The sequence below is a fragment of the Mobula birostris genome, chromosome 6 (assembly GCF_030028105.1).
Source record: "Mobula birostris isolate sMobBir1 chromosome 6, sMobBir1.hap1, whole genome shotgun sequence".
Lineage (NCBI taxonomy): Eukaryota > Metazoa > Chordata > Chondrichthyes > Myliobatiformes > Myliobatidae > Mobula > Mobula birostris.
The window spans coordinates 91,086,492-91,111,377 of record NC_092375.1 but is presented as its reverse complement, the minus strand read 5'-3'; the positions used below and the strand labels follow the sequence as shown (position 1 = coordinate 91,111,377).

At 40.7% G+C, this 24,886-nt stretch overlaps 1 protein-coding gene across 7 annotated transcripts in view; it reads left to right on the top strand.

The window, feature by feature from the left end:
• The window catches only part of akap11 (A kinase (PRKA) anchor protein 11), a 103,674-nt gene that overhangs the window by 24,127 nt on the left and 54,661 nt on the right, over positions 1–24,886 (top strand). For all 7 annotated transcript variants that reach the window (XM_072260829.1, XM_072260825.1, XM_072260827.1 and 4 more), the window contains 4 exons: positions 3,791–3,901; positions 12,978–13,034; positions 13,829–13,963; positions 22,884–23,127. In XM_072260829.1, the coding sequence (XP_072116930.1) occupies positions 3,791–3,901; positions 12,978–13,034; positions 13,829–13,963; positions 22,884–23,127 (547 nt within the window). The remainder of the gene's footprint in view (positions 1–3,790; positions 3,902–12,977; positions 13,035–13,828; positions 13,964–22,883; positions 23,128–24,886) is intronic.

Genomic DNA, 24,886 nt, shown 5'->3' with positions numbered 1-24,886 from the left:
TCCACTATTCGAGATACGTTAGCGATTTTGAGGCGAGCCTCCTTTGACAAAATTAAAACTGCCTGGGAGCATGATTTAATTTTTCCTCTGTCCGACGAGGTTTGTGATTCAATTCTCAAGTCAGTTAATTCAACTTCTTTATGTGCTCGCCATTTATGAGACTGGAATAACACCAGAAGAGATGAAAAAAATCAGTATTTATGACTCTTTCCTAAGAAAGCTGGAGCAATAGAACGTGAATTACATAGGACAGTAAGTTTAATGAGTCATATCACCAAGATGCTTCTAAGAATTTTGATGACGAGATAAAAGTAAGATACAAGCTGAAATAGGCAAAGAACAGTGTGGTTTTGTGAAAGACAAAGGTACAAGAAATGCAGTATTGATGTTAAGGATACTATCAGAATGAGCTATTCAAGTGCAAAATGATTTGTTTGTTTTATCGACTGCACAAAAGCATTTAATAAAGTGAAGCACAATAAGTTATTTTAAATATTACAGAAAATTCTAGATCTAGATTTAAAAGTCCTCTGCCTAATCAGAAATCTGTACTGGGAACAAACTGCCGCTGTAAGAATAGATGGAGAAGTGAGTCAGTTTATGAAAATCAAGAGCGGCGTTAGACAAGGGTGTGTTTTCTCCCCTGATTTATTTAATGTGTACGGTGAAACAATATTACAAAAAATAAGAGACACCTTGGGAATCAAAGTTGGCGGTGAAAACGTCAATCATTTCAGATATGCAGATGACACTGTGTTAATTGCAAGTACGGAGGAAGAACTACAAAACTTAATTGATGTAATTGTTGAAGAAAGTGCAAAAATGGGTCTATCTATCAATTGCAAAAAGACAATGTATGGTGATACCCAAAAAGAAGAAGAATCGTATCTGCAGGCTGAGAATAAATGGGGAAGACATAAAACAAGTACAGAACTTTTGCTACTTGGGAAGCTGGGTGACATCAGATGGCACTTGCAACTTGGACATCAAAAGAAGAATAGAGATGGCAAAAGACACCTTTACGAGAATGAAGAGTATACTGACCAATATTAAACTAGGCATGACAACCCGCCGCAGAGTACTGAAATGTTATGTTTATCCAGTTATGTTATATGGCTCAGAATGTTGGACAATATCTAGTAACATGAGGAAACGAATTGTAGCAGCAGAGATGTGGGTTTTGAGGAGGATGCAAAGAATACCATGAACGAAACGAATATCTGACGAGGATGTCATGAAGAGAGCAAACACAAAAAGAGAAATAATGTATGAGGTCATGAAAAGTCAACGTAACTTCATTGGGCATGTGATTAGGAAAGAGGAGTTAGAATGCACGGTAATTATGGGAAAGATTGAAGGGAAGAAAGTATGAGGAAGACAAAGACAAATGATGATGGAGACTGTAACCAGAGAATTGGAAATGAATACCAATGAATTGATCCACTTGACCCGAAACAGGAGTGTGTGGGCCCATGGCAGTCAAAGCTCAAACTAGGCATGGCACCTGATGATGATGTGCTCGCCACTGCCTTTTACAGTTCAGAGTTGTACACAGGGTTCATATGTCTAAAACTAAATTATCGTGGTTCTATCCTGACATTAGTCCCTGTTGCCACAACTGTAAAGGGGGCGAGGCTTCCCTTATTCATATGTACTGGGCTTGTCCTAGCTTGGAGAAATTCTGGAGAGATGTCTTTTTAACTTTATCCCATATACTTAATTGCTACTTGGAACCTAACCCTCTGATTGCTGTTTTCGGCACCTTGGGAGAAGTTGACATGCAGCTGAGTTTGACTAAATGTCGTACATTGTTTTATGCCTCTCTTTTGACCAGACGTGCAGTCCTTCTTAGGTGGAGAGATGTTGCCCCACCCACTCATGCTCAATGGCTCAGAGACATTATGTCCTGCTTAGACCTTGAAAAGATTCATTATTCATTTCTTAATTTGGACATAAAGTTCCAAAAGGTGACGGGGACCTTTTCTTGAATATTTTCATAATTCCCGTTTAGATTAAGGGTTCATCCCTCCTTTTTTTATTTTACATTTAAATCCCTTACTATCAGCTTCTTTCAGTTAAGATTTACGGATTTTTTTTCATGTGTAAACATATTATAGCTCAGGTAGTAGGCAATATACCTTTTTATAAATACAGCTCTGGTGATAAAAGTTCTGATTAACTTTTCTATATATCATAAGGTTGGCTTGGAGTTGGGTAGTGGGAGGGTGGGGTGGTAACTATATACAATTCTACTATGGGTGCTTTTCCTTAACTGTTATGAACTGTACATTTGATATGTTTGTTTTGCACTGTATAAACTTTTTTTTACTTTTTTTTTGTTGCATTGTAGAAACTTATAAAAATTTTAAAAAAGCTACTATCCGGCATTTCTTGGTGAATGGGGTTGCTGGTTAGTCTAACAAGCCATTCTGGTAAAGAATTGTTTCATATAATCAGTTGCAGTGCCAGCAACCGTGGCTGGTTCCAGGCAATTCAAGTTGTACCAACTTTTGTTTCTCTCAGTGGCTTTGCCTACTCGTCCTAAGACTTCAGCTTTGCATGCGATATCATTGTCATGGTCTACAAATCTCACAATAGAATCAAAGAAGTGAAATGCAGTGCTCTATAGTACTTAATGAGCTGGCAATTATCTAGCAATTTAAAAAATAAGTAATACACAGTGGATATAGTCCACTTCATCTGGAGTTGGCAGAATTTAAAGGTTTGTTAGAATTTGGTAAGCAATGCATCTATCTTGCCTCTCCACACTTAATTCTGGTGCAGGGTCACAATGAGAAACATCGAGAATTCCTTTTCTTTCTCAGATACTGCTGATCCGATGAGTTCCTCCAGCAGATTTATGCTGCCAACTAATCTGATTATGATCATTTATACAGTTGGACCCATTTTCCATTTCTCCATTTTGCTTTATCTTTTGATAATAAAATCCTAATGAAAACTTTTCTTATTTATGGTAAGGATCACTTGGCAAATATCAGGAGTGTCGATGGTAACTTTTTACAGGCACACTTCCTTACTCATAGTTGCTTTATTACTGACATTCTCTCTCATAAATTAAGTAAATAAAGGTCCCTGTTGCAGTAATACTAGATGAAATTGCCTAGAAATCTTTTTGTATAGGCCAACAAAAGGAACTTCATCAAAAACCTTAACAGTATCTAGAATTGTGCAATTTGTGGTTTGCATACAATCTCAGACTTGTTTTGGGACCTGCGTGCACTCGATGCTGTGGCAGACACGGACATCCGAGTGTGTGCAATGATTTAAATAGTGTGCAAAGGGCATTTTGCTGTCAAATTCTGTCAGGCTTTAAATTGTGTGCAATTTTCTGTTAAATTCATCCCTGGGCTATGAACAGCACAGATCAGCTGTGCAGAAGTAGGGCTTCACAAAGCACACCTATCTAACCAGGTCTGAGGCCAAGGTACTCGTTACTAACCTGTCACATGGCACTTCATACACCAAGTCCCTTTTAAATTTTTACCTGTCTTTCAAATCATGATCCCAAGCACCCTCCTTACCTCAACTGTGATTCCAGATGCCCATCTACCTCCAGCTTATTGTGATGTCCACCCAATGGTTTTGTTAGCCGGAGCTTACTTTCCCATTGATAGTGAAAAACTGGAACCAGCACAGGACTTTAAATTTAATTGTTCCCTGTTCGTCGCTCCTTGCCTCCATATGTGTGCTCTTACAATACTTTTTCTGAAAGTGACCTGTCCTGTATTTATCAGATAAGCTAAAGAATGTAATTTTTTTGTTTGTCTAGGTGCTCAGTGGCCAGCAGCAACTTTCAGTGAAGACCTTACTGCAGAGCACAAGGCCACTGTGCAGTGTAACACTTGACCAACATTGGAAAGGAGGCAACAATTTAACTGAGGTGTGCAACTGAAATCTCTTCTCTTTTCCCTTTTTCATTGTACATTGAGCTTTTTATTGCAGAATATCTCTCTCCAATATGTGGCATGTTGTATTCTTCTGCAAATGCAGAGAAATGATCACTTCCTGTGCTAGTTTTTGAAATAATCAGAAGTAACATCCATACCAGTAGAATGAACTGAATATACCGTGTGAAGGTGCACTGAATTAGAAAATTTAAGAACAGGAAAAATTTCCAAAATCTAATAGGGAGCATATGATAACATAGTGTATGAGCAAGAGAAAGTGTATGAATGAAGTTCTCCATTGTACATGATTGTGTAGTATAGGGGTAATATCAGTGATAGACCAATCCTACAAGATGGTGTTGTTCGTGTTTTTTCTTCCCATTAGAAGCTGGTCTGCTAATTCATCCATAGTATAGCATGTTTCCGACATTCATAGTGCTTTTTTGTCTCAAATAGTAAATTTAGATTTAGTTTGTCTCCTCTTACTTATCACCTTGCTATACCTCTCATTCTTTCAGCTGTCTCTCATTCTCCACCACCACCTTTCAGCTGTCTCCATCACTACTTCATTCTGCACTATTCTTCACCTTCCCCACTTTCTCTCCAGCCACCCCAAATTAGAACTTGTTTTTATCTCAGCTTTTCTCGGTTATGATGAAAAGTTATCAACTTGAATTCACAACTAAGCAGCTCTGTACCAATTTGAACACTTCATTAGAGATTTTTCTTTCTGCTCCCTATAAAGCAGGACATAAAGTGTAATTAAGGCCAGAAAAAGTGTGCAGAAAAGATTTACAATGATGTTGCCTGGATTGATGAGCTTGAGATTTAAGGAGAGATTAGAAAGGCTGGGTCTGTTTTTGCTCGAGCAAAGCAGGATGAAAGGTAACACATTAGAGGTATGTAAAATAATAACATAGATAGCCAGACTCTTTCTCACGATAAGGGTGTCTGAAACTAAAGGGCATACGTTTAAAGTGAGAGAGAGGAGGTTTAAATGGGATCTGAGGGGTAAACCTTTCACAAAGGTTTGTTTTATCTGGAATGAGCTGCCAGAGAAGATGGTGGCACAAAAGCAGTGACATTCACAGTTGCATTTCACTGTATGGTTCGATGTACATGTGATAAATCAGAATATTGACATTTAAGAGGTAGCTGGACTAGTACTTGAATGAGCAGGGCAAGGCATAGAGGAATATGGAATGAATGCTGCAAGCATCCAGCAATATATTTTTATTCTCTTCTGAGGGTGCCTCAACCATAGAAGCAGTTTTCCTCTAGCTAACAGAGTCATAGAGCAGGAGAACATGGAACTAGGCCCTTTGGCTCAGGTAGTCTATGCTGACAAAATTGAGTATCTATTTTCTCTAATCCTACACTAATTCCATTTTATTTTTCTCCACTTTCCCATCTACTTCCCCCGGATGCCATGTGCACTTATGTGCTCAGGACAATTTACAGTGTGTAGTTAGCTTACCATCGCATGTGACTTTGGGATGTTTGAAGATGCAGGTGTACCTGGAGGAAATCCATATTGTCACAGGGAGCATATACAAAATCCGTACAAGTAGGACCAGAGGATAAGGCAGGTTGCTGAAGTTGTGAGATAGCAGTTCTGTAGCCGACCTAAATCTGTCTCTCACCATCATAATTTCAAATTGTCTCCTAGCTTAATTTGATTGAAAAGATCCAGCATGCATCATATCTCTGCTTGCTTATTAATACCTCGAGTCAATGTCAATCCTTTTGCCTCATACCCTCCATAGCCTTAAACTTAGAGCCCTAGAATCATGCAGCATTTGACCCTCCACATTCAGATCAATCAGTGGGTATCCTTCTGTATTAATCTCACATTCAGCACTTGGCCATGGCTTTTGTGCTTCAGGGATCCAAATTCACATCTAGACTCTTTTTAACCACCGTCAGCAGCCCAACTTCAACCACACTCTCAGGTAATGCATCTCACCATTCTCTTCAGTCCCCTTAATTAGATGTTGAATTGAGCCCTTCGTTGTGTGTCCACAGAGCTGGATGTAAAAGAACTTGTGTGACTATTTGCTTATAATATACCGTAAATAGTGCTTTATAATCTCTCCCTTGCCAAGGTCAACGTAGAGTCTTTCACAAGCACCACCGAAACCGATGATGGAAATTTACCCCAGAGAGAGCTAAGAGAGCTGACTGCACCAGCTGGCTTCATGGTTCTTTGTATTCCAACAGTGACAACACTTCAGTGGTTGCAACAAAGCACTGTCCCTAAGCCCTAAATGGCTCTTCATAAATGACTGTTCATTCTGTTTGCTTTTATTGAAATAAATTCAAGTTGTTGCTTTATAAGCAGTGAATTTTGGTGAGTAACACATGGCTGTGGACGGTATCTTTTTAAGGACATCAGCTGTGTCTCTGGCTCACTTGAGGCCAGATTTACAAGCAATAAGTTTCCTGCTTTTGCCATCCTGTGCTTGGGAAAATCACTCACACTGTAATTATTACCAACTGTTGCTGTAATTAATTCAACTATGCTAGTTTTAAGCTAATATTAACCCTCTAATATTTTAGGCATATGCTTTTGCTGCATGATGTTGAGCAATTTGCAATACCTCAGGAATATGAAAAACTAATTAAGAATTTCTGTGTTGAATTAGAAGTAAAAAATTGCATATACTGCTGACAAATTTTGAACTAAAAACTAAATCTCTGTTTGAAACATTAGGCTTCTCACTGAGTTTGTCCAGGTTGTGATAGCTATATGCTGGAGCATTTCAAAGCTAATCACATGTCATGTTCTTTCTCCACGGCTCACTTTTCATATGGTTATCTCTAATTCCTAAAGTGGTGCAGTAACCTCTGTTGAGGCAACAGAATTGTGTTCACAGAATGAGCGTAATTCCAATAAGACCACCAGTGTTGCTCAAATCTAGTAACCTAGCTGCCTTCCTGATGCAAATTTCTCACAGCTAAGTAGTGCTCATTATGATATAGACATGTTGAGTAGGTTTAGAAATAAAGTCAGTTTTGTAAGAGTGCATTTATCTCAAGAGGTTGCGGAATTTGGATAAGATTATAGCAATAAGGAGAGGATTGGAATATGATAATACATATTTCTAAAATGAGGAATATGGCTTCTGTAGGTTAATGAGCCTACAGTGGATAGTGGGTCCAGATTGAGATAGAACCAGCTGAGTTTTGGATGACTCATTGGACCAGTCAAGTCTACAGGTAATTTAAGGCATTGTTGAGTGATTTTTTCAGTATGCCATCAGAGGTAGCTGAACAGATGGGTGAAGGGGCAAAAATGACCTTGGTCAAATATGGCCCCAAGACTATGAGCACTATGCCTCAATTTTAGTTAATCACAAGGAGAGAGAGCGACCCAATGACTCAGGAATGAGGTTTGTCGTGGCAGCCAGTGGCAGGGTCCTCAATTTTCCCAGTATTTAATTCAAGGAATATTTAGAAAAGCAGCGTGAAAAATCAAGTAACAAAAGAATCAAAAAAAATGGTGTTGGGCTATGAATTGAGTGTCTTCAGTAAACCAAGAGGCGATCTGCAGATTCATAGAAGGGAGTCTACATGTTCCAAAGTGAACATTATTGGCATAATGGAATTGTAATCACTTCAGAAGTATGTTATGGTATAATTCCTAGTTCAGCATGTTTCCTTACAGCAGAGCTCTGTAGATATTTAAAATCTTGAGCCTCAGTAGCTGAACTCCATAGCCCTCATGATGGAATTCCTACTGGAAACTGACATTGTATTATATCCTTACTCTTTATTCCCCCATGCTGCCCTGTTAATTGCAAAGTGGATTCTGGTCATTTAAACAGTGAATCTTTTGAAAGTTTATGCCTTCAGCTCAGTTGTGTTTTCCTGGCTTAAGTTCGTTTGGTCCAGTCATGAGGTCTTACTGTCCTTTCAACCCTCTCTTTGTCCGATGTTAACCAATTGGTTGACTAGGGTTGGGAGCAGGTTTTAACCAGAGCTTGGAACTTACTCAAAGAGTTCGGAGTTTCCTTAAAAAATCCTATTGTGGATCACAATACCTATACAAAATTGTAGGCAACCATTAGCTGCTTAAAATGTACCTAATTCCAAATGTCTTCTACCCAGCTATGAGAGATTTCTCTGCTTTTTTTCCTTTCCAGAAGTTCAGTCAATTTGGAGTGGGAATGTCACTTTATTGCAGTTTCGTTATCATGCCCTGAGACTTTTGGATCTTTTTTGGCTAATTCAGTCATCCTTTAACAACCAAATATGAATATTGAGTGCATAAAGGAAACATGTTTACTGAATCGATTCTTAGGCAACTAGCAAACCTCAGCTGTTAACAGGCATCAGGGTTCAACCACAGTGCATGGAGATTAAATTTCTGCAACTTTGCCAGGGGAAAAACTGGGGATCAAGCTTTGGATATGATCATTTCCAGATTTTTTGAGGATTGACGTAATGGCAGATATCAACGAATGAAAAAAGGGCAAACCAAAATGTGGGTGGAGGGAGGGAGGACTAGGGAAGCAAAGTATTCAGCAGTTTTGTGGAGTTGGTGTGAGAAGGTTCTGTTTGCAGAAAGCTTTCATCATTTTCACCGCAAATGGAGTGTGGCATTCAGTATGGGACACTGCAACCCTATGAAGGATGCATTGACTTTGGAAGCAGTATGTTAAAATGCACAAAATGATGCCAAAGTTTAAAGATTAAATTCATGAGTTTGAAAGTTCTGCTTGCACTGCATCTTAATTCAAAGAGCTAAAGTATCTGACCAATGATCCTTTATTCCCTTTGTTTACAGTTTAATTGTGAAAAGTAAAGACTTTTGACCAGATTTAGCACAGCCTTTGTTTAATTTGGCAATGAAGAAAATGGTAGTTCTGTGACAATTGAGCAATTAAGGACCATGTAACTTAATGGAAGAATTTGCTTTCTTAAAATAGTACATCATATAATGGAAATTTTACTGTTAATATTTTATCTTTTTAAAATGTTAGTAGTAATAAAAGCAGCAAGCAGAAAGTGTACCTTCTTTGGCTACTGATGATGTAATTGAGAAGATCACAATTGTAGTTTCACTGGCAGAGACTACTAAAATCTGTGGTTATATATAAGCCATTGCCAGGCACATGAACAAAATAAACTGTGGTTTATGTATTATCTTTGATAGCTTTGGGATGCTGTAGTATAATCACTAATGTGATATGAGTATATGTGGTAACTAATTTATGAACAATGAAGTATCAAGATAACTGACAAAATGTTTAGTTTTTAGTTGTGTGGTTTGAGAGATAAGTATAGCCAGATCACAAGTTGTCCATTCCTTTATTTATAGGGTGGCATCATGGTGCAGCAGCTGGCACTGCTGTGACTGTTGCGTGCTGACTTCCAGTACTGGAGTTTGCATGTTCTCCCTGTTACCATGTGCATTTTCCCCAGCTGAACTGGTTTCCTGTCATACTACTTAAGATGTGCTGGTTGGGAAGTTGATTGGTTTCTGTAAGTTACCCCTGCTGAATGTAGGTGGTGGAAAAATCAGGGTGGAGTGAGACAGAACAGGTTGCAGGGAAATAGAGGAGGGCAGGAATACTCTGAGCATTGGCAAAGTCTCAGTTGGCAAACAATGTTGTAAGGAAATGTGAAGACAATATAACCACTTGATTGTTGGGGGAAATTAAGGTAGTGCCCTGATATATCTTGTATTTGTTTATATACAGGATGATGGAGCCATGATTAAGACTTCCACAGTGTGTCATTGGTCTTTGCTCTAGACCTTAGAATTCAAGTTTCTAGTGTAGGATTTAAACTTATGATCCTCTAACTTGAGCAGCAATGATGCTACTGAGGCACAATTTACATTGCTTCTTTTGGGGATACAGGTGTCCCCTGCTTTTCGAATGTTCGCTTTACGAAATCTCACTTTTTACGAAAGACCTACATTAGTTCCCTGTTTTTGCCAACTGAAGGTGTTTTTACTGTTATGAAGAAAGGCAGTGCGCGGGGAAAAGCAGCACGCGATAAAAGGCAGTGCACACCCCCGGATTCGGAACGGCATTCTTGCCGGCATTGCTTAAACACGTGCCTGTGAGCAGCCGTTAGCAAGGTGAGTTCTAAAGTATCGGAAAAGCCTAAAAGAGCTCGTAAGGGTGTTACACTTAGCATAAAACCAGACATAATTAAGGGTTTCGATCACGGTGAACGAAGTAAGGACAAAATGAGTTTGGCTTGTGGAAGTTGACGAAGATGATGTTGAAGAGGTTTTGGCGTCCCGTGACCAAGAACTGATAGATGAAGAGTTGATGCAATTGGAAGAGGAAAGGATAACAATCAAAACCGAATTCAGTAGCGAAAGTGAAGTCGTCCAGGAACTGAATGTGAGGCAACTACATGAGATTTTCACTGCAATGATAAAGTACGACTTTAATTTTGAAAGGGTACGTAGCTTTAGGGCATACTTGCAAGGTGGTTTGAGTCCTTTCAAAGAACTGTATGATAGAAAAATATGCGAGGCTAAGCGGTCAAGCAAGCCTTCCACATCAGCCACAGCAGACAATGAACCTCGACCTTTGACATTGAGGCGAGCAGCCATAGGAGAAGATGACCTGCCTACCCTCATAGAACCAGACGACGATGAGACAACACCCCAGTGTCCCACCACCCCAACCCCCAGGCCGCGGACAGGTACCGATTCGCGGAGAATGCAGAGGTAGCCAGGAGGCACACAGCACATTTTTAAGAAAAAAGCCGAAATAAACGTGCTAATTAATTAGGTGCCGCCCAGCACGTAAATGTCGGCCCAGATCAGAGGCGATTGCCGATTGCGTCGCCTCTGATCTGGGCCGACATTTATGTGCCGGGCGGCACCTAATTAATTAGCACGTTTATTTCGGCTTTTTTCTTAAAGATGTGCTGGGTGCCTCCCGGCTACCGCTGTACCCCTGCATGCTTCGCGGATCGGTATTGGTCGGCGGCCCAGAGGGTGGGGGCCGCTGCACCACCCCAACCTGCGACTCAGTCTAACACAGCGGTCCCCAACCACCGGGCCGCAGTGCATTTGCTACCGGGCCGCGAGGAAACGATATGATTTGGCGATATGAGTCAGCTGCATCTTTACTCATTCCCTGTCACGCCCACTGTTGAGCTTGAACACACGCGAGGTCATTAACAGCGCGTCATCCATGTCAGCGTGGGAAGAAGATCAACTCCTCGAGCTTGCAAATGACGGCGGGCTGAAAAGTATGTTTGACATAACATCTTTGCTGGCATTCTGGATCAAAGTCAAGGCTGAATATCCTGAGATAGCCACGAAAGAACTGAAAACGTTGCTTCCATTTCCAACATATCTCTGCAATGAATGCGACGAAAACTAAATTGCGGAATAGACTGGACATAAGGAACCCATTCGAGTATCGCTGTCTCCCATCACCCCTCGATAGGACCGTCTTGTCGCGGGGAAACGAGCCCAGGGCTCCCACTGATTCAGCGATATTGGTGCGTTGCAATGATTTTATATGTTCATACGGGGAAATTATGTGCTGTGTGTTTAATATCCAAACGTTACTTTAAATGTTAGGATGCTATTGACTAATGTGACTTATATAACCATATAACAATTACAGCACGGAAATAGGCGACCTCGGCCCTTCTTGTCTATGCCGAACGCTACTCTCACCTAGTCCCACCGACCTGCACTCAGCCCATAACCCTCTATTCCTTTCCTGTCCATATACCTATCGAATTTTTCTTTAAATAATATCGAACCTGCCTCTACCACTTCTACTGGAAGTTCTTTCAACACTTCAAGCTCCCTGTCCTCCTCTGATGATTGACTTATCACTATATTTCATGCGAGGAAAATATGCGCTGTGTGTTTAATATTAAATTCGTTAGATAAACCCTTTTAGAAACGAAATTGAGTGTATTAGCCCCTTATTACCAATATTCCGGTCGTGATGAACACCCCCTCCCCCACCGCGAACAGTATCGCCAAAAACGCTTTGCAGAGAATAATATCGGCAGGTACACACATGCGCAGGTCACGCATGTGCACTGGTGCCCCGAGCAAGGCTTCATGGTCGTTGTAGCCTTACTTTGCTACTCTTGTCCGTTGGCAACCCTACCGCCCCCCCCCCCCCCCCCCCCAGGGTCGGCTGGCCCGCAAGAATATTGTCAATATTAAACCGGTCCGCAGCACAAAAAAGGTTGGGGACCCCTGGTCTAGCACACCATCATCAGTGTGCTCAGCGCTGTCTTCCCGATTCCAGTAAGTGATACTACACTGTACATACATTATTTCTACTGTATATAGGCTGTGTATTTTTACGTGTTATTTGGTACGATTTGGCAGCTTCATAGCTGAAAGGTTACTGGAGAGAGTGTTTTTGCCAACAGCGCTTGTGTGAGATTTTCTGCCGAGAGTGCTTGTGTGAGATTTTTGCTGCGGAGAACAGTGCCGGCAATAAATGTGGAAAAGTATTTCTACTTTATATAGGCTGTGTATTTATCATAGCATTCCTGCTTTTACTACATCTTACTGTTATTTTAGGGTTTATGTGTTATTTTGCATGATTTGGTAGGTTATTTTTGGGTCTGTGAACGCTCACAAAACTTTCCCATATAAATAAATGGTAATTGCTTCTTCGCTTTACGACATCCCGGCTTACGAACCGTTTCATAGGAACGCTCTACCTTCGGATGGCGAGGGAACCTGTATTGGTTTAATACTGTCAAATGTACTGAGGTATAGTGAGGACCTTTGATTTGTGTGCCATCCAGACAGATTATTCCATACTTAATTGCACCACGGTAATAAAAAGAAAACAGCACAGTATATTGTTATAGTTACAGAGAAAGTCCAGTGCAGGTAACAAATGAAATGTAAGGCCCATGACAAGAACGATTAGGAGATAAAGAGTTTATCTTTTAGTGTATGGAAGGTATGGATGATTATGAAGGGGAGTTTGTGGCTTATGGTTTCATCGTGCTAAATAATTTGTTTTATCAACTGAAAACTGACTTGCAACTCTTTAGATGCTCCACGCTCATTACTTAATGCTGCATAACTTTCTGTGTGGTTTGCAGGTCACTTTTGTGGGATTTTCTAGTTCAACTGAAGATGCCACTTCTGCTGGAATGCAGGTAATGTCACTAACCTTAAAGAACATAATCTAGTACATACTGACACCAGCTCCTCTGTGTGCTGTAGGTGCTATTAGTGAGCTGGACCTGCTTTGCTAGCTTCGTTATTGGTGAAAAACATACCAATTTAGGGAGTGCCAATCTTTGTAATTCTACTGTCATGAGTTAATATCTCAATCTATGTTTATTATCTTTGAAGGTCAACTTTGGGACAAGATCTGTAGGGGAAAGTCAACAAAAAAGAATACATTATAAATCTTTGATCAATGAGAGGTGATCTCATTGAAACATACTAAATTCCCATAGGGCTTGACGGAATAGAGGCAGGGTTGCTGCTTTTCCTAGCTGCATGATCTAAGACCAGGGTCCACATTCAAAATAACAAGTCATCCTTTGAGGGCAGATTAGAATTTTTTTCTCAACCCTGGGGATTGTGAATCTTTGGAACTCTCTACCCTACAGAGCTACGGAGGCTCAGTCACTGAGTCTATTCAAGACAGTTAGATGTTAAGGGAAGCCAGGGATATACATATGATTAAGGAAATGGTAGTGAGGTATAATATCCATGCAGTGGTCTACACCTGCTTCTGATTCATCTGTGTTTGTGCTCTGCTCTCTATTCAGCACTTGGCAGCAAAGGTTAAAGAATAAAAAGTAACTGTATAGGAATAGGCAGTTTGGTATTTAAGATTTTTAAGACTATGTAGTCAGTTTGTTTTTGACTGTCTTGACCCATTTGAAATCCATATTCAATAGTGTGACTCACTCAGCTAATCTGTATTTCTCTTGTGCAGGCACTTGCTGCTGATGACCTGGAGCTTTCTGATTGGCTGAGTTCACTACAGCTTTTCAATTTAAAGAATACTGAAATTGCTCTTTTGAATGATTTGAAGAAACACTCCAGGACAAAAGAGAAAACTGTCAGCCAGGTAATAAAACAAGAGGTCAGAGGCTTAGGTTACATGTGAGACCAATGCAAAAGCTCAAGTGTCTATTTTACATGCAGACAAGATCCTTATGATTGCTGCATTTAGCTGGTGCACAGCTACACTAGGGAAAGCAAGCAGCAGGAAACCATGCTGAGAGCAACAGAAAGAGCAAAATTAATGCTATCTTAATTAGGAATTCATTTATTTTCCCTTTAATAATGCAAAGAAATGGTCATTACACATTTAGCATGCACCCTAATATCTATATGTGGATGACTGCAAATAGGTTCATCCTGTCTCGCACCCTTACATTTGTCTATTGTCTCTTCAGTTTCTGTAAGAGTCCTCTATACCTGACGATCAAGTTTTTGCTGTCATGATAATGCTCAGATTTAATCACTGCAATTGGTAAGCATGCCTCTTCAGCTTTCCAAACTTTAAGATCTAATTTCTTGCTGTCTCTTTAACTATACGCTCACAACTTTGTGGTCATCCAGAAGTTTACAGATGACACCACTGTAGTGGGCTTTATCTCAAATAACAATGAGTCAGGGTACAGGAGGGAAATAAAGAGCTGGTGACATGTTGTCATGACAATGACCTTTCCCTCAGTGTCAGCAAAACAAAAGAGCAGGTCATAGACTTCAGCAAGGTGATTGGTGCATATGCTCCTGTCTACATCAACAGTGCTGATGACACACTGGTTGAGACCTTCGAGTGGCTAGAGATAGACATCGCCAGTAACCTATCCTGATACAATCACATGGACACTATGAAAAAGAAAACTCACCAGCATCTCTATTTCCACAGAAGTCTGAAGATGTTTGGTGTGTCCTCTTTGACCCTCGCCAATTTTTATCAATGGGCCACTTAAAGCATCCCATGCAGAGGCATCTCAGCTTGGCATGGCAATTGCTCTGCACATGACTGCAAGAAACTGCAGATATTTTGGGCACAGCTCAGCACATTACGGAAACCAGCCTCCCTCCCATAGACTCTGTGTATATTTCTTGCTGCCTCACTAAAGCAGCGAGTATAATCAGAGACTCCACCCACCCTGGACATTCTCTCTCCTCCCTTCTCCTATTGGGTAGAAGATAGAAATGCCTGAAAGCATGTGACACCAGGCTCTGGGGCAGCTTCTGTCCTACTGTTCATATAGACCAGGGCTCCCCAACCTTTTTTGCACCGCAGACCAGTTTAATATTGACAATAGTTTTGCAGACCAGCTGACGGGGGTGGGGAGGATGATAATCACGACTGGAATATAGGTGATAAGTCAACTATAAGTCACTTATAAGTGGCTAATACACTCAATTTCGTTTCTAAAAGGGTTTATCTAACGAATTTGATAGTAAACACACGGTGCATATTTTCTTCGTATGAATGTAGTGATAAGTCAATTATAAGTCACTTATAAGTCAATAGCATCAGAACATTTTAAGTAACGTTTGGATATTAAACACACAGCACATATTTTCCTCGTATGAACATATAAAATCATTGCAACACACCAATGTTCATTGCAGAAAACCCTGCTTCGCAGAGATAAGATGTTGGAAATGGAAGCAACGTTTTCAGTGCTTTCGTGGCTATCTCAGGATATTCAGCCTTGACTTTGATCCAGAATGTCGGCAGAGATGTTATGTCAAACATACTTTTCAGCCTACCATCATTTGCAAGCTTGAGGAGTTGATCTTCTTCCCGTGCTGACATGGATGATTCACTGGGGACATTCACAAATGGGTCCCGGATCCATTCCTTTGCACGTCTTGGGTCATTTGCGGTTGGGAAGTAACGCTCGAATTCTGTCGACAGCGAAGGTAGGTGATCGTGCACCAGCTGTGAGAAGACGGTGCAGCCTCAGTCTCTCCCAAAATCCCAACTAATGTTGGGAACATGTTAAATATGCCTCTATCCACTCGCCATCCCCACAGTTCCAGTTTGACTTTCAAAGCAGACACTTTATCTGCCAACTTGAAGACAGTTGTCATTCCCCCCCTGAAGTGACAAATTGAGTTCATTGAGCAGGTTGAAGATGTCACACAGATAAGCGAGTTTTGCTATCCACTCCTCATCACTGAAGTGTGCTGCCAGTGGTGACTTTTTTCCTGAACAAAATCTCTGTAGCTGCTCTCTTAACTCAAAAACCCTGGCCAGGGCTCTCCCCCTTGATAGCCACCTGACTTCAGTGTGTAAGAGAAGGCGTTTGTGCTCTGTATCCATTTGCTCACAAAGCTGCTCAAACAGACGTGAGTTAAGGGCTTTTGCTTTGATGTGATTGATAACTTCAACAATGTCACTCAATAAGTTGTTAAAATCAGGTGACATTTTTCGGCTAGCCAGCATTTCCCGATGTATGACACAGTGTGTAGACTGGCATTCAGGAGCAACCTCTTTGACCCTGGTAGTGAAACCAGACAGCCATCCAGTCATAGCTGCAGCCCTGTCTCTGCGTATTCCAACACAGAATGACCAGTCCAGTTTGCCTGACATATAGTCATTCAAAGACTTGAATAGTTCTGCCCCAGTTGTGTTAGTTGGCAGCGGCAGTGCACACAACATATCCTTGTGCACATCATCTTGAAATATATATTGTACATAAACCAGCATTATTGCCTTGTTGTTGACATTCATAGACTCGTCAACCTGGATAGCATACCATGGTGACTCATTAAGCCGTTCCAACAGCTGTGCTTCGATGTCATCGATTCTTCTTGAAACTGTGGTAGCTGAAAGAGAAACCTGTGCCATCTTGTTAGCTTCAGCTTCTCCCAACAGTTCACGGCACATGTCCTTGGCAGCAGGCAGAATCAATTCTTCACCGACAGTGAAAGGCTTCTTAGCTTTGGCAATACGGCTAGCCACAAAGTACGACGCTCTCAGAGCAGTAGCATCTGTGGAGGTGGTGCCTCTCAGCACTTGCTTCTGTCCCGCTTGCTCACGTTTTTTCCGCTCAAAAAACTCAATGGGTTTGTCTTTCAGTGTAAGTCCTTTAACATCTGCCGGATGATGCTAAGGATGTTCTACGAGTCTGTGGTGGCCAGTGCGATCATGTTTGCTGTTGTGTGCTGGGGCAGCAGGCTGAGGGTAGCAGACACCAACAGAATCAACAAACTCATTCATAAGGCCAGTGATGTTGTGGGGATGGAACTGGACTCTCTTACGGTGGTGTCTGAAAAGAGGATGCTGTCCAAGTTGCATGCCTTCTTGGACAATGTCTCCCATCCACTACATAATGTACTGGGTGGGCACAGGAGTACATTCAGCCAGAGACTCATTCCACCGAGATGCAACACAGAGCGTCATAGGAAGTCATTCCCACCTGTGGCCATCAAACTTTACAACTCCTCCTTTGGAGGGTCAGACACCCTGAGCCAATAGGCTGGTTCTGGACTTATTTCTTGGCATAATTTACATATTACTATTTAACTATTTATGGTCTTATTACTAATTAATTATTTATGGTGCAACTGTAATGAAAACCAATTTCCCCCGGGATCAATAAAGTATAACTATGACTTGGACTCAAGATGCCGAAGCAGTTTTGAGGGCTTCATTGCCTCATTAGGCAGCTTGTCTCCACATATCACACACAGGGGGCTTAGAGCGTGCGAGTTGCCGATCGCAATAAAGCCATATTTTATGTACGACTTGTCGTATTTTCTGTTGAAGGAAGCTTTCTTTTTTTTGCAGTCTCGGCCTCAGCTGTCTGCGTTATCATCATTGTTAGGCCTTTTATGTCCCCTACCACTTCTTCCAAAGAAACTCTCAAGTGACGTTTTTTATTCATCGAGTAGTTGTAGGTTAGTGACCGACTAATGACCTCACGCGCGTTCAAGTTCAACAGTGGGCATGACAGTGAATGAGGAAAGGTGCAGCTGACTCGTATCGTTTCATATCGCCAAATTTTATATCATTTCCTCATGGCCCGATAGCACATGCTTTGCGGCCTGGTAGTTGGAGACCACTGATTATAGACTATTGAACTGTTCCCCAGTGGGATGAGATGAATTTTTGACCTCACAGTCTATATCTTGTTATAACTTTGCAACTTATTAACTACCTGCAGTGCACTTTTTCTGTAACTAACACTTTATTTTGCACTTTGTTATTGTTTTACCTTGTACTAGCTCAATGCACATTTGTATTGAATTGATCAGAATGAATGGTATGCAAGGCAAGTTTTTCCACTGGACTTGGTATACGTAACAATAATAATAAACCACGAGCCACCCCCAATCCTCCTGCAACAACTTGCTGCCAGCATCTTTTGGAAGCTTGTTCGCATGCTGACCACACACCGTTGATCAAAAGCTTGCAGAAGAGGTTCCTTAAAAATCTGCCTCCTCAAACTTTTGATCATGTGCTCTAGTGTCTGCTGTTGTCACTTGCCATGGGGTTTTCTTCAATTGCATTGCTGAGAAGGGTGTTTGAGTTAAAGGTGCCACTTAAATAAATCATCCAATAATGTAGAAAAGCAATGGAGACTCTTGAGAATAAATAGTGCAGAGGTTTAATCTAAATTATGAATAAACCAACTACTGTGTGATGGAAGGCAAACTATTTCAACTATAATCTCCCATTGCCTAGCATTTTCAATGTATTGAGCTGAACCCATATTCATTATTCTCACATCAGAAAATCCTGTCTCATACATACAGTAGTAATGTTGCCAGAGAAGAAAGTTGGTGTAGATACCTTAAGATGTTATGATGATGTGATAACTGATGCTTTGCTTTCCTAATTTGGTGCTGCTTTAGAAATATTAATATTGGGGCTCTTTACTGCACTGGAAAATGTTCTGACTACTGGATCAGTTTGTTTCCAGTACTTAAGATCACAGAAGCTGTCATCAATTTGGAAAAATGTGTGCAGTTTCAAACTTGCCTCCAGATGTGATAAATTCTATCACCCTTGAGACTCCCAACCACAGATTCTGCATCATGTACCCATAGTGTAGTAGCATGGCCCCTCTGTTCCTCAGTAGGGTTGGCACTTGATTCTTTTGTTATTTATTTCTGATGTAAACATAATCTCTTATTTGAGTGGATTGCAATATTGGGCACTTTTACTTCTCTCCGGATGCTTGTCTGCTCTATCTCACTCCCTCAGCTGTGCTTGTCATATTTTTTCTACAAACAACATATTTTCCTACCTTAATCTTGTATTTACCCTAACTCCCTCCATAGTGTACAGTTACTACAGTCTATCTAATGGACTGTTACTTCTGTGTATCCAACAAATAGCTGTTTGACATTTTACTTCGCTATCTTGGAAGACCTGATTTTTTCTGACTTAAAATCTGGAAATGTTACTCTTTTTTTTTAAACAAACATCATTCTCATTCAGAGGAATGACAATAAGAAAAAGTTTTGAAGAGCCATGAAGAAGATTAATTTTACTATTTGTTTTCAATCCTAAGATTACAATAAATTTGTGCTCTATGGGAATTAATTTTGTTCTTTACGTGTGCCTCGCACATTTTTAGAGATTTGATCCATACACAGTGAGAGAAAACAGCATTTGCTCAGAATTCCTTTAAATACTGGAAGTCGATTAGCAGTGAAAGCTACTCACACTGAAGCAGTCCTTAACTGGAAGTTGAGACTCGCTTCAGTGTTATTTAAAGGGAATGAAGCTGACTTGTTTCTGTAAAGCAATGTGAAACATCACAATTCTTCCAAATAATTACAATGATATTTGCTGTATCCACCATTTCCAGTCCTCCTGCCACAATTTGTTGCCGACATCTTTTGGAATCTTGTTTGCATGTCTGACCACACAGTCTTGGGCACAAGCATGATCATATGTCTGACCCACCCCTCCCAACCCATCAACTGATCATCTCAATTCAAGTCGCTTCTGTAAGACTGAGGCATAAGCGACTGTAGATCCTAGAATTTGGAGCAACAATCAATCTGCTAGAGAAAGTGGGAATAAAGGGATCCTATTCTGGTTGGCTACCGGTTACCAGTGGTGTTCCACAGGGATCAGTGTTGGGGCCGCTTCTTTTTACATTGTACATCAGTGATTTGGATTATGGAATAGATGGCTTTGTGGCTAAGTTTGCTGACGATACGAAGATAGGTGGAGGGGCCGGTAGTGCTGAGGAAACGGATCTGCAGAGAGACTTGGATAGATTGGAAGAATGGGCAGAGAAGTGGCAAATGAAGTACAATGTTGGAAAGTGTATGGTTATGCACTTTGGCAGAAAAAATAAATGGGCAGACTATTATTTAAATGGGCAAAGAATTCAAAGTTCTGAGATGCAACGGGACTTGGGAGTCCTCGTACAGGATTCCCTTAAAGTTAACCTCCAGGTTGAGTCGGTAGTGAAGAAGGCGAATGCAATGTTGGCATTCATTTCTAGAGGAATAGAGTCTAGGAGCAGGGATGTGATGTTGAGGCTCTATAAGGCGCTGGTGAGACCTCACTTGGAGTACTGTGGGCAGTTTTGGTCTCCTTATTTAAGAAAGGATGTACTGACGTTGGAGAGGGTACAGAGAAGATTCACTAGAATGATTCCGGGAATGAGAGGGTTAACATATGAGGAACGTTTGTCCACTCTTGGACTGTATTCCTTGGAGTTTAGAAGAATGAGGGGAGACCTCATAGAAACATTTGGAATGTTAAAAGGCATGGACAGAGTGGATGTGGCAAAGTTGTTTCCCATGATGGGGGAGTCTAGTACGAGAGGGCATGACTTTAGGATTGAAGGGCGCCCTTTCAGAACAGAAATGCGAAAAAGTTTTTATAGTCAGAGGGTGGTGAATCTATGGAACTTGTTGCCACGGGCAGCAGTGGAGGCCAAGTCATTGGGTGTATTTAAGGCAGAGATTGATAGGTATCTGAGTAGCCAGGGCATCAAAGGTTATGGTGAGAAGGCGGGGCAGTGGGACTAAATAGGATAAAATGGATCAGCTCATGATAAAATGGCGGAGCAGAGTATTATGGTCTTATGGTCTTATGCTAGAGGTTGAAAAATCATTGAATAGTTCTTTTCCTCCTACAAGTGCTGCTTGACCTGCTTAGTTCCTCCAGCAGATTGTTTGTTGTGTGAGATTGAATTGTGCTGCAGGAACAATCTAAATATCTGGAAATTGCATGTTTACCCCAGGTTGCCCTCCGCAGCTTGCTATGAAACTGTTGAAAACACAGGAATAAGTCAAGAAAAGGGAAGCTAGATTTTGTTATTATTTGAGGACTAGTTCTATGCCATCTTATCACTAGTGTCAGAAAGGGCTATCTTCCTGGAACTTTCCAGGAACTTTGTGAATTAGTGACTTGAACAGTAATTGTTTAATTATCACCACAAGCACTACCCTGGCTTGAAAAGATGATCCTTGATCACCTTTCCGAGCAGCCTAGCCATAGTTGCTCATATTCTCAGGACAGTTCTTCATCTATTGTAAGAAGTATAGAACATGGTCTTCAGTTTTATTCAGTGATACATTCACTAGAAGAGGCCTTGTTTGGTCAGACCTAGTACTTGTTTATATGATTACCCGGGTTTTTTTCTTGACCCAGGACATTTTGGTGAGTCATTTACAGTCTTGTGAATGCTGCTGTTTTAATGTTTTCAAAGGTCAAAGTTCAAAGATTTGTCTGCTTGCAGGCAACCAGAAAGCAAGAACCCAATTTAAAAAAAATGACCAACACCAAATGCGCAGAGAAAGAAGAAAAACAGATCACGTAAACAATAAAAGGAAAAACAGCATTCTGAACCAAATTGTGTCAGTAGACCCGAGCCCCGGTGCAGCTGGAGCAGGCCTTAGCCTCAGTTCATCATATAGCAGGGAAAATTACCATGAAGCTTTTAGACACAAAGCAGGTAGCAACCAGAGCAGTCTCACCATCTCAGCCTTAGCACCGAAGAGAGCGGAGCAGAGCCAGCTCAACCCCTGCCTACGTTCCTGACACTTTGCCTTTTCAGTTCATTTGGCCCAATGTTTAAATTGTCCAAGCACTGGGTGGCTCCCCCATACTTGGACCCAGGCCCCACCACAGTGACACATTGGGCCACTTATGGTCCGTAGTCTATCTCTCCATATTAGCGATGGGTCGTGCCTCGTTTCTGGCTTAGGTGGACAGGCTCTGAAACAACTCTGATTCAACTTTTCTCCACTTCACTTGCTCCATCTTTGCCTACGAAGTTCCAGCTTCTCCTGAAACATGCCTCAACCTTGATCCAACTCGACTCTCAGATCAGCCTTGCCTTCGCTTGCCTTCATTGTTTGTGGTGATCATTTGCCACAATTTTCCATATCAGAAACGTTACTAATAGAGTGTTTAGTTGAATTTCCTGCTTTGAAAACCACCACTAAGCTCTTGTCCCTCTTAAGCTAGAAGTTGAAACATAGATTGCATCAGAAATTTCTTTGATTCTTTATGGTAGTTCTTCATGCAGACAGAAAGTGTAAAGGATAATTGGAATTGAAAAATTTGCTCCTTTAAAGTCATAGAGTTATACAGCACAGAAGTATGTCTCCTAGCCAGGCAAACCTGTACCAACATCGACCACCCATTTACACTCATTGTACAATAATTCTACTTTTATTCTTGCCTCTTATTCCAGCAACTCATCCAAATTCTACTACTCACCTGCACACTAGGGACAATTTACAGCAGCCAATTGACCTACTAACCCACACCTCTTTTGGATGCGGGAAGAAGCTGGAGCACCCGGAGAAACATGGTTACAGAGAGAATGTAAAAACTCCACATAGACCGCACCCAAATTCAGGATTGAGTCTGGGTCACATTAACTGTGATGCCATGCACTGAATGATATATTCTTATTTAAAATCACCATTTGAAAATGTAACAGTGAAAAATAAGTTGTATTTATAATCTCCCTATTGATACTTGGCTTTTTACATCATGAAGAAATGCTGTTTGAATTTTTTTTGTTTGCTAGGTGGTTTGCGTAATGAATCATCCTCCATCCCTGTACTGCAATGATTCTGTATTCTCCCTGCTTAGCAAATATACAACAGGAATTCAGTTTTCTTTGGAGTCCCAGTCAACATCAAAACGTCAAACTGATGCATACCTTGTGGAGGAGGATGACACCAATCAGTCAGTATCATCCATTGAGGATGACTTTGTGACTGCTTTTGAACACTTGGATGAAGAAGCAGTAACTGCATTTGGATCAGCAGGTAAATGTAATCCACTGTCAATTTTGTCACGAAGATTAATCCTCCAAAATTGTTGAAATTGTACTTTTATTGTTAAGTACGTAATTTGGGCAGCAGTCCCACAGCAGAGTTCAGTCTTGCACTGATTCCCAAGCATTGCATGGTCAGATCCTGTGCATCCTGAGTTGGGAAAGGTTCTAAGACCCTGCTAACTTAAATGAGGCTTAGGAAGCCAAGGGGAAAGTAAGTTTCTAAACTTTATTTTGCTTTGCTTCAGTGTTCCTAATATTTGCTTTAGTGCATTTTTATTCTTTTTAATTTCAATTTTAGTATTTAGATGTTATTAAAATCAGCAGGTGAAACCGCATCCCAATTCTGCTATTTGTAAAGGCTGTCAGGGTTATGTCTGGGATAGAGTCACCTCTCTACACCATTTGATACCCTGTTGCCCTGAGACCACACGAAGGGAAATTCACCCCTTACTCGCTCTGGTCTGTATGTGAATTGCCTATAACTGTATGCTTTCCTCTTAATGTTCTTTGAAGTGGTCTAGCAGTGAAATAGATAGTTAGAGAAACTAGGGCACAGGCAGGTAAGTGGAAGTACCAGTCTCCCCCACATCCTGAGAACAAAAAGTAACCTCATTATGAAGATATTGCTGTAATTTGTTCCAAGCTATTTTGGGAGGTTGGGGGTGTGTTATGCCAATTCAGTGCAGGCTTACAATTACTTCAATAATTCAACTTCAGTTTAGTATTCAGCTGAAGATAATTTGTGATAAGGATAGTTTTCCATACCAGTTTTCCTATCAATATCAGTTTTTCTTATGAGCAATGCTTTCTATGAAGGTTATTGGAAATTTCCTTTTTGGTTTAGAGATGCTGTGTTTTATAAATACTAATTAATATTGACTAATTTTGATAAAGGATGTATTAAATTTTAGAACTACAGTTATAATCTTTCAAGTGGGAGTTATGTCTAAAGCTTGCATATTTCTGTAGCAGACCAGATCGAACTGGTCCAATAATACTACAGACTCCATTGTATGTTGTGGTGTTGCTTCTGGGAATGTAATATGCCTGCTGTATAAGATGGTTGGTATAATGGGTTGTGCTATTTTATTACTTGTCAAATATTGTCCTTTTCAGTTAAATTGCAGACATGTTCCACTCTGACCAGCAGGTTTATTTAAATCACAATCAATTTATACATTGTAGCCCATAGCAATCAAAAGGGCCTTAAGTATTTTCAGTGCATTGTACCAGAGTGGGAACTAACAAGACAGAGCTGTTTCTGACTTAAACAAACTAAAAATGAAATAACTGCAATTTGAAAAGGGCATGATTAAATTTTGGCCACTACATTTGATGAAAGATCTTGACCTGAAATGTTCACTCTGTCTTTTTCCACAGATGCAGCAGCACCTATTTGCTGAAATTGCTGGAGCAATTTTTTTCTTTTCATTTTCCAACATCTGGGGCCATTTTGCCTTTGCCTTTTTCAAACATGTCAAGTTGCAAGGACTGTACTAAAACCAACACATTAAGTGTTTAAATTATAATTCAATCAGCTTTCTTCCTCTCTGGTAAATGAGCTTGGTGCTATCTGATGCAAGGTCACAAAGCAGAAGCAGATGAATTTCCCAGTTTAGATCATCAAAGTGGACTAGGTTTAACCAGTCCTGTATGGGATATTCTTAAATTTTATATTAACATTGATAACAGAGAGTGGCATGAAAGCTCTCTCTTTGCCATGTTCTGCTGTTCCAACAGCTGTCTTT